The sequence below is a fragment of the Sphaeroforma arctica genome, assembly GCF_001186125.1.
Source record: "Sphaeroforma arctica JP610 unplaced genomic scaffold supercont1.29, whole genome shotgun sequence".
Classification (NCBI taxonomy): domain Eukaryota; class Ichthyosporea; order Ichthyophonida; genus Sphaeroforma; species Sphaeroforma arctica.
Window position 1 is genome coordinate 174,675 of NW_014040529.1, and position 11,077 is coordinate 185,751.

The 11,077-nt window shown below is 42.5% G+C and overlaps 2 protein-coding genes across 2 annotated transcripts; both read left to right on the plus strand.

Annotated features, from left to right (window-relative positions):
* Positions 1–5,909: 5,909 nt before the first annotated feature.
* SARC_00849 (hypothetical protein) lies at positions 5,910–7,018 on the plus strand (the record flags this gene model as incomplete). The annotated part of the gene is made up of 2 exons (XM_014305466.1): positions 5,910–6,093; positions 6,792–7,018. 2 exons carry the CDS (start codon positions 5,910–5,912, stop codon positions 7,016–7,018), a joined length of 411 nt encoding a protein of 136 aa, XP_014160941.1.
* A 586-nt stretch (positions 7,019–7,604) lies between these two features.
* SARC_00850 (hypothetical protein) lies at positions 7,605–8,022 on the plus strand (the record flags this gene model as incomplete). The annotated part of the gene is made up of 2 exons (XM_014305467.1): positions 7,605–7,865; positions 7,957–8,022. The coding sequence occupies 2 exons, from the start codon at positions 7,605–7,607 to the stop codon at positions 8,020–8,022; spliced, it is 327 nt and encodes a 108-aa protein (XP_014160942.1).
* Between the last annotated feature and the right edge of the window lie 3,055 nt (positions 8,023–11,077).

Consider the following 11,077-nt stretch of genomic DNA (forward strand, 5'->3'; position numbering starts at 1 on the left):
AAGTGGTTTGGCAGCCGCTGAACCCAAGGTCTGGATAAGTCATAATAGAACCCTCCAAAGATTTGTGGGTTAGTGGCATAGCGCCAGATGCGGTCGAGGATTCGTAGCAGCCCTTCTGCTGGTCCATGTAAAGTGAGATATCACCGTAGTAGGTTCTGATGCGCCCGGATTTCGGCTTGGAATAGTCGCGCGCGGAATTTGTTGCGTAGGTGATACAGTCGATGGCGATATCGGTTATATCCATGGGAGGGAAGGCGTTGATCCGGAGGCGGCGGCATTGCTGGCATTTGTTGGGGGCGATGTATTTGATTCGTGCCCTATAAGTTTGGAGGGAGGCGGGGGTGATAGGTCGATGATACGCATGTTCAGTACCAGTTGAGCCGCCAGCATAGAGGTAGTCCAAGTGCCACGTATTACGCAGAGTAGTCTCAATCGTTTCATACGTAGTCCGTGATTTGTAGATACGTGGCCATACTTCCGGGCTTTGAAGTTGAAATCTCCCCACACGACATCTGGTTGGAAACCGCCAATTTCGGGGGGATTTATGTATCGCCTGACGTCTTCTTCAGTAAGCGATTTGAGTGGAAAGTAGAACACGGCCATATGAACGCCAAAGCACACAAAGAACACCGCGTACGGTGAAGAGTGTACAAGTTGAAAACTTGATGGGTGGTGTTTGGAAAAGATACCAATACCATAGTGTGAAGGGTGTAAGATTTTATGCCGTGTAGTGTGATGTAGTATATGATAGCGTGTGTTCGAGCGTATATGATTAAGAAATGTGGTGTTATGCCAGGTTTCAACCACACACATAATATCAACCTGACTTAAAATCGATATGACGTTCAAACACTTATCTGTATGTGCTGCGTTGTCCATTTTGAGTCTTTGTGGGTTGAATAGCGTCATCGGTCAATACTACTGGGCTCTCCACTTTGACGATGTCAGCCATTTCTATATCATTGCTTGTCGTCGAAGAGTCTGTCGTGGAAAGCTGAGGCTGCGTATTGCTATCCATCGTGTCGGATGATTGTGTCGGGGAGACCGTTGGTATATGAAGTTGTCCGGGTTCCGCACGCGCTGATTCTTTAGCGTTTGCCGGGATTTGCGGGTTAAGTGAGAAAAGGTTTACATCATCCTTTGCTTGGTAAGCCTTCTGTAGACGGTCCGCGGTAGATTAGAGGATGTCTGCATTAGTAGAATTGACAAGTGGGCTCAGTAGTGCATCCATGCTGCGGGCAAGAATTTTTGGCGCTCTTTCATGTGTGCAGCGGGCCTTGCGCTTGGTGCGGAGATAGTGAATTAAAGCTGCTTTCGTAGCGTCGGGATGTTGTTGGGAGCGGGGATCGATGTTTTTATCAAGCTGCCATTTCCACGTAAGTGCTGCATGTCGTTTCACCTGGGCGACAGAGTCGCTAGAAACACAAAGGCGGATGAAACTGGTGGAGCTTCCGCAGCGATTTGGTTGAGATACCGATTTAGACGGAAGTTACCAGAGAAAGTGGTGGCGATTGAGGACTGGCTGGGCATGCCAGTATTTTTCAAATACTGATTGGGATGGGGGCTTGCCGTTATAGAAAATTGCTTGGAAGAAGAGCCATACCGGAGTTATGTCATCAATTTCATGAAGAGTTTTGTCCGGCATCGGGCGGCCCACCACTTTCGTCAAAAAGTGTTCGGGTACTGGCGGCTGCGATTGGGACTGCAAAGCTGGTGGGGTCGGGCGTTTTTTAGGGCTCGGTTTTGCAGGTTTGTCCACTTTTGAGCGGTAGCTGGGAGGCTCACTGCTGCTATTGGGCGCCTGTGACTGTGGTCTTTTTGCAGGCGGAACAGGCGGGCTCCATCTATAGGTGCACGGGTTTGGGATTTAAGGTCCCGGAGTTCGGATTCAAGGTTGGTTGTTTTTGCACAGAGGTTAGTGAGCATTTGATGTATGGTTGATTTCCATTGGTCTTCGGGGTTGTTAGAGCCGGTCCCAAAATTTGATTGAAATTGGCCTGTAGAGTACTGACCTGGGCAGAGAGATTTGTGATAGATTTTTGTATGTCGAATTTCCATTGGTCATTGGGTAAGGAGTCGTTGGGAACGAACGTCTCAATTGGGGATTCGGCCTGGCGCCACATTTTTCGTGGATGTGGGACTGTGGGACTGTGGGATCCCCAGACTCCCTACGTGAAAATTGCAGTTTTCGGCTGTGGAAAAAGATGGCTCAAGCTCAAGGTCATGCCACGTCTGGTTTTTTTCGAAGGAGGATGAAATTGTGTTCAACGAGCAAGCGGATCGAATGCAGCTAAAGCGTGCTGTGCAGAAATTAGCGGGAATCAAATTGGCTTTCAGATTTGCACACTCGCGCGAGCTACAGGAGGCCAAGATGGATGAATGGAGACAGAAGTTGGATGCTACGCGTCTTTCACAATAAAAAAATAGTCGCAAAAAAGGACACATGCAACAGTCACAAAAAATAAGTCGCAAGCAATAATCACAATAAATAAGACGCATGCAATAGTCGCATATATAAGACGCGTGGAATAGTCGCATAAATAGGACGCATGCAATAGTCGCATAAATAAGACGCGTGCATTGGCGTAGACTCAAAGCAGCAATTGAAGCTGTCGTGTCTGGTTGTGTCTCGGTTTGATGTTGGCGGTTTACCCATAACCAGTTGGTAGTAGTATTGGCGCCGGGCCATTGCCGCGATCTCCTTGTTGGGCCAACGTTTTGTTGAGTTCTTCCTGAAGTCGTCACTGCGTTGGCGGAGAGCTACATGGTCGGGTGTACGCCAGCCCGTGGTTTTGTGTACAGCTTTCAGACGTCGTTCCACTCTTCTTTTGACTGTGTCTCAGATTCCATGGTGGCAAGTGCTTGTGTACGACAGGAGTACCAGTCGCGTAAATAGGACGCATGCAATAGTCGCAAAAATAAGACGCATACCGTGCAATAGTCGCATAAATATGACGCATGCATTAGTCGCAAAAATAAGACGCATATAGTAGTCGCATAAAAAAGACGCGTACAACAGTCACATAAACACGACGCATGCAATATTCACAAAAATATAAATAAGACACATGCAATAGTCGCGCAAATAAGACGCATGTAATAGTCGCATAAATAAGACGCATGCAATAGTCGCAAAAATAAGACGCATACAATAGTCGTATAAATAAGACGCGTGCAATAGTCGTATATATCAGACGCATGCAATAGTCGCAAAAATACGACGCATACAATAGTCGCATAAATAAGACGCATACAATAGTCGCATAAATAAGACGCATGCAAAAGTCGCGCAAAATAAGACGCATGCAATAGTCACTAAAAATAGGACGCATGCAATAGTAGCATGAATAAGACGTATGCAATAGTCGCTTTAATACGACGCATGCGATATTCGCAAAATAAAAATAAAAATTAAGACGCATGCAATGGTCGCATAAATAAGAAACATGCAATAGTAACAAAAAAATTACTCATGCAATAGTAGCATGGATAAGTCGCATGCAATAGTCGCATAAATATGACGCATGCAATAGTCGTATAATTAAGAAGCATGCAATAGTAACAAAAAAGGTAAGCCGCATGCAATAGTAGCATGGATAAAACGCATGCAATAGTCGTATAAATATGACGCATGCAATAGTTGCATAAATAAGAAGCATGCAATAGTAACAAAAAATAATACGCATGCAATAGTTGCATAAATAAGAAGCATGCAATAGTAACAAAAAATAATACGCATGCAATAGTTGCATAAATAAGAAGCATGCAATAGTAACAAAAAAAATACGCATGCAATAGTCGCGTATATAAGTTGCATGCAATAGTCGCAATAGTAAGACGCATACAATAGCCACATAAACTAGGCTCCCTCCATCGCTTTAAACTCAGCTTCCAATTTAGAGTCTCATAAAACTCATAGTGTTGTATATAATCCAAGAACAACTGTGCGTTGCAACTTGCAATATTGGCACGTAGAATTCGGTGGTCTGTTATATCTAACTCTTCTCGGAAAAATGGGGCTATCGCAGACTGAACGAAAGAAGCAGTTTCCATCGGCACGAACATTTCGTAACTTATACATGCCGTCGGGGAGAAAAAGTCGCGTTCCATCATTGATATCGTTCGCATACTTATGGTAGAATTGTCTCGGGGCGTGGGCTGCTTAGGCTGGGGTTGTGCTTCTCGTGCTGGGGCTGGAGCTCCTCGACCTTGTCCTTGCCTTTCCCCTGCCGCGTCTGGATTGCGATTCTCGTCAGCCACTGGAGTGGAAATTTTGCTTGTAGAGTCCATCGTGCACACTTATACCGTAATAGGGTAGCTAATATCTCTTTGAGATAAATAAGAGATGATATCAGTAGGCACTTCAAGATTTCCAAACAATATACACTCACTATCATAATTAATTACTGTCAAATTATACAAATAATGACACGATCCGACGATACAACCTAATTTGGGATCTAAAAGTTGTAATGTTGTTATTTTGTGTAGCTTTCCTTGACCGTGTGTTGGGTATATGACATGCTTTCCTTTTCAGTCATAGATATAGTAATAAAATTGAAATGGGGTCGTCAGTTACAAGGATTTTATTTATTTGTTTTGCTTTTTGTATGCGTATGTCAGACTTGTCAGTGTCTCAGCGACAATCTCCCAACTTCAAATGTATGGCTGGCATAAAGCCGCATAAACACCTATATATCAGCAATAATCGTTTTTTAACTCGCGTCATGGTTTTATTTTTAAAACTATTATATTACAGCATGGTTTTATTTATCTATATTTTCTACGATGTTTTTATTAATAAAATGGCACTGCAAGTTGTTTTTATTTATTTATTTATAGATTACGTTGTTTTTATTAAAGCCAAGTGTACTCGTGTAAGCCACATAATTGGCTTATAATTGGCGCGTTAAAGACAGGAGTAAATATTGAAAGCAAACATGTTGTCAATATATTAATGGCAGGCATATGCTTCACAGCGTCAGGTCGCAGGCGACAGCGTCAGACTTAATGGTCGCAGTCGAGAGTCGCAGGCATAGTGGTCGCAAGACCCGGTCGCAGTCTTAGTGGTCGCAGTCTTAACAAATCTCCAAAAAGTATCGAGTGTTCAACTGTTCATACTTCAGTCTTCGTAGCTTACTGTACTTTTTTTTGGTTTCAATTTTGAAATAATTTAAAAAAACAAGGAAGTTTTTCTTGTTTTGTTATTTTTTTTATCGAGGCGAAGGAGTCACGGTCTTTTTAAATTTTTAACATTTGCCTTTTTTTTTTTTGCAGAATCGAACATACAATTTCATAAAATCAGCCTTCTCTACGGTAAAGTTATATTTATTACACACAAGGGGGCCCAGTTTTTGTTTAAAATATATGATTTTTTTTTGAAACAAAAACTCGACAATAGTCGTTTTGACAAAATCTTGCACATGCCACATATGTACTAAATAGTTGTGATATTTTGTAAAAGTACCCGTGTCTTCTATTTTTCTATTTCACACTGTTCATGGAAAGTTTTTTGTATTTACTTACTGGCCGTCTGACCCTATATCACCACTTATGAATAAGTCTTCCAATGGAAGACAAACCAAATTTCTGGCCCTAAATATTTATTTTTTCTTTTTGAAATTTCCGTTTTGTCTTTCGTTGGAAGACAAAACGGATAGTCGGTTACAACAGTACAATTTTCGATATGAACCCGTTTTCGGATGGCCCTGATTTACCCCGCAACCGTTTCCTTGGGCAATTTTGGGTCTAGTAGCCAAGTGACACATGTTTTACTTCGCATATGGCACCATACAGCAGCAATAGCGCTCCTCCAACCTGCAGTTATGTATATACTTTTAATTATACCAAGAAGTGTAGCTTTTTAAGGATAACTTGTAATCACTTAGAGACGCATCCAAAGCAAATCAATGAGTAGTAGTAGAGGAGGATGTGGCGGTGGACTCTCGCGTCCTCCGCCCACTAACACGATGTGGACAGGTGGATTCACTAACGCGCAAATGGAAAGTAGAGAACTGAACGAAGGAGTTATACAATCAATGGAGGACGATAGAAACAACATGAATCATGCACCCGCAGAGCTAGGAGATCAAGGTGAGATTGTTGTTATTGTGGTGTAGCGTTAAGGAATGTTTGTGTATGTTTCATCAATGTGTAAATGTATATATCTTTCAATGATCGCATGCATTGAATCGCATGCAATGTCAATTTTATTTTATGTTATATAGTTATTATATAGTTATTATATTGTATTTACTAAAAGTGTATATATATAATCGTGAGAAATGTACTTTGTGCATACGTGTGTATCTTTCATAAATAAATGTAATTGAATTATAAGTATATCTGATCGCATGCTCTGCGTTTGTGTACTCTATAAATACATAACGTAATGCATGTAATTATAAATTTAATCAAGCTAAGTAACTCAACAATACAATATCGGGGGCTGCAATGGTCGAACGGGTTCTCTGTGTTTTGTTGCGTGTGCAATATATCTTGTACGAGCAAACATGTGTGTGTGGTCTGCAATGGTTGAGTGCACTACGAGTTTGCTAATATGCGTTACGACACTTGTGAATGTGACAAGTGTACCAAATGTAATAGCTGTGGTGCTGCTATTAGTATAAGCCATAAGTGCAACCAGTGTGGCTTATCCGTGCATCTGTTCGACGCGTGCTCGTCTGCCTGAGACGATGGTAGTGAAGGGTACGGTGTGGGGCGAATGTGTCTACGATGTTCTCCACATGAGAGCCTAGGGAGTATGATTGAGCTTTCTGATGTATCTTCAGCACGAGAGATGCCATCGATTGCTACTGCAGTCAATACGGCCAAGAAGACAGCTAATAATAAGTCATCTACTACTAAGAAAGTGCCTGCAACTAAAAAGGCACCGACAAAAAAAGCTGGCACGAAGTCTGCGCCCAGAGGGAAGGGTCTCTCTATTCCGGTAGCAAAAGAGAGAACAGTCAGGCAACAGAAGCAACAGGGAATGTATGCCGATGACTTAAAATTGTGAAAGGTCGATACAATACCAGCAGTACGCCTCATATACGAGAATGCTTTTGTAGATATACACGTCGGTCAGCGCACAAAAGCACATGCGAGCACTATCAAGGAACGTATCGATGCGATGGCACTCGAAACTGATGTGAATGGTAGAGTGAATGGTGCTAGTTTATACCTTACACTTATTGAGGGCATCTTACCTAAGTTACTCCAATGACTCAAAGCCGTGGCCTTGTCCAAATATCTGATATGTAAAATGGAAAAGGTATTAATTAATTAAAAAACCGTTAAAAATCATTTAGGAGACTTAAGTTCGTCGCACTATTAAGAGTACGTTTATAATTTACGTACTGCTTAAGAGTACGTTTACAACATAGAGTCTAATGTGGAGGGGCTATTACATATCTATATGTGTCGGACCCTTTGAAATTGGCGTCTGTCGAGGAGTGGGAACTGAAGTCGTTCATATCTATGCACATTGGATTCGGCTTGCTTGCTTTAACAAAGGAGTCGTGCATTCGGATAATTAAGATGTTGGCGAAAGAGTTTGAAATGCAACAGAAGCGGTCCTCTCTATTGATAGATACAAGTAAATTATGAATTATGTGATTAGATTCAACCCGGTCGATCATCCAACAAGATGGGACACGGTACAGAATGTCAGGGAGTTCGAAGCTGATGCTTTCGCGAAGTGTGTCAGATTATTCATGACTGAGAACGGAACACACACTCTTGATGATGAACAAGTGGGCTCGCGTGCTAAAGACATTCCGAAAAAGTCTAAAGCAAGGAAGAAAAAGCCATGGGGCTTCAAATCGGACGCAGTCGCATGTGCAAATTTCTTCGCTGTTCTGCTAGTGAGGTTTCATGAGCGTGACTATATGCAGACGTATGCGGTGAAAGATTCATTTTCAAGATTGCAATATGCTTACACTCATCGTCAAACAGTTGGGGGAGCGCAGATGTGTGCAGACCGCGGATACGGAGATGCAACTCTTTGGACAGAGATTGTAGAGAAAGGAATGAATGGTATCATAATCATACATAGTACTGTGTACAATAAGTTTCCGTGGATCGGATAAAGTGCAGATGCGGCCTTCAAATACCCCGTGCAATTCCATTTGCCGGATTTACCAGGTATGGGTGACACACACCAACAGATGTTCCCCATACCCCGGCTAATCACGCTGTTGAAATACTAATTCCAAACATCGGTTCAAACCAAATCATCGCGCTTGTTGGTTCCGACTATGATACTTCCGATCCAGGCTAGCCAACACATACCGAATTCATCCGTGGTCTGGTGCGGCATTGGCTTACCCCCATCCTCGCTTCTCGACCGGATTATGACGGATAACCTGGTCCTTCTCGGTATTTCGTACTCTGCACTAACCCATTCCGCGGCACTACACGACGCAGACCCGATCTGTACCACAGAGGTGGGTACTCTACTTAGTAGGTCAGCAAGCGAATATATGGAACATTCGATAGTATCAGTATTTTGTCAACACCGGCCCGAATTGACTCAGCACATATCTTCCATTGTCGACTCACTTGGCCCAAGCTTCGAACGGGAATTTACTGACCACTTCTTCCCATCAATCTTTCCTGAACCACTACAGCGACTATGATAGCCATACCATATGTTCATACATTGTATCATACATACTTGCCATTTTTGAAATAAATAATATTATCCCTATAGTATCCGCGAGCTGTAAATTGAAGACACCTACTAATGAAGAGGAGGAACGTGAAATTAATCTGATAGCATTTGGGGTTAAGGCAAATGCCACGCAAAAAGGAAAACCATAAGACACCGTGTGATGTCTTAAGACTTAAGATCCATTAGTGAATTATCTTAAACCAACGTACGTTCTTGTGAAACGACCGCGTCCAAAGAAAAAAGTTATAGATCTCATATTATTCTAACCGAGCGAGCTTGGAATTGCAAGACCTCCTGCGACAGTAGCATTTGAGAGCGCACTTCGCGAACATATGACGCCGATCACAGTTGAACAACGATCCAGTGACTGGTTTAGAAGTCGTCAACTCGTTTTCACCAGAACCGTGAGTCAAGTCATAGCTAAGAAAGATACTTCAGTTCGAATATATCTTACTAACAAAAACCAAGCCAATAAGTCTACTACGACACTTCCAAGTTCAGCCGACATGGATTTAGACGAAGAAGATGGCGGAATACTGCACGATACTATGACAGTGCGAAGGCTTGAGGACTATCCAGGCATGTTTCACGTCGTGCATACAAATTTGTTATCATTTGTCTGTTTTGATGTACTACAGCTAACAAGGGAAGATGTAGTAAACACACCAAAATACGATACTAAAACCTACTAAGTCTCCCTGAGGCTCAGTGCGGTGTTTTTATTCTTATATTTGAATGTCTACGTGGTCTACAAATAATTCACCTCGTGTGAATTAATTATAAACTAATTCTAACTCCACACTGATAGTGGGTTAAGGGGACTTTTACTACACTCCCCTCAAGCTCAAACGTCACCAGTGATTGAAGAGCTTCAAAAATAAATCACCTCTTAAACTATTGAAAATTAAACAACAAAAAACTAGAAGTGTAAATTAAACAAAATATATATATATAAACTAGTGAAAATCCTTCAGCTGAGTAAGTTCGTGCCTTGGAAACTGGTCTTTTGAACCATCCCGGCTGTGCTGGTATATTTTCACCCCCCAACAAGCTAGGGTATCCGCTGGTATGTTTTCACCCCCCCCACCCCCCATAAGCTCAAGTTGTGGAATCGTCGTTCGCCTCTACATCGTGGTGAAATCTCACGAGGAGAGACAAACTCCGATCCGGAAGTAGATGGTAGACATCTAGTATTGATCAACGTAACGTTGGAATTATTGGTGTTGTGCCGCTTTCTTCTTCTGGCGAGTTTGCTCGGCTTTGTGATATACAAGGATATCATTCGGATCGTCAAAAGCTTCGGCTGACTCCCAAGTTGGATCACCTTCCCGCCAGCGAACCAAGTATTTTGTATTTCCTGTGGAATCATTCTGTCTATGTCAAATGATGTAACGGAACGAGGAACTATCCTGCCATATATGATCTTCTAAAGGTTTTTCGGTGGCTCTATGGACTAATCGCAAAAGTTCCACTCTAACTGGTTTACCTTTGAAAGTATCTGGAAGTGAACCATCCTTGTGTGTCAGTTCATATCCATGTCCCTGTCTGGCTTTGACAACGTATGGTCCAAACATTGGTCGCTTTGCTTTGGTTGTGCGACCTTTGGACCGTACCATTACCACATCCCCTGGTTGAAAGGCGATAAAATCGTAAGCATGGAGGCGGTCAAACGGCTTGGATAGTGTGTCTGCGTATTTCTGCGTGACCTTGTAAAGCGTCGGCAAGATAGTGTCGTGCAAACGATCCAGCCGGTGTGCCCAAGCCTCATTGGTGACCGGCTGATTCCCCGGAAGGTCATCCGTGAAGTCAGCAAACGGAACATGACGGCGACCGAAGTAAGCACTGAATGGTGCTGTCTTGTGTCGCCGAGATATTTGGAGGTTCTGGCACAGCATAATAAGTGGTATCCGCTGCTCCCAGAACCTGATGACGATATGGTGGCGACTTTGCATGCATCACTCCAACTTCTTGAGTTATTAGTTTAACAATCTTGTTCGAAAACTCGCCTCCCTCGTCTGATTGAATTTTCCTGGGAAAACCATGTTCCACAAACACCTCCATAAGTTTCGATGTCACCACTTCTGCTGACTTTGTGGCCGTTGCTCTTAATATCGAGTACCCCGTTGCTATATTCAAGACGTGCAATATATATATATCGATTTCCTGCTGCTGAAACTAGTGGCATTGGAATTGTAGAAATACGGCCTCCGGTCAGTCTAAAATATCAAGATCAATTGAGATAATACATTGGTTTTTATTTGTATTTTAAATAATTTAATACAAGCTCTTTTTCCAATATTTCCAAAGTGTTCTAAATGCACTTTGATGGCTCCAATTGCCTGAGTATTTGGTATGGCTCATCTACTTGGACCTATTTGAGACATTAGTAGATGTAGGATATTA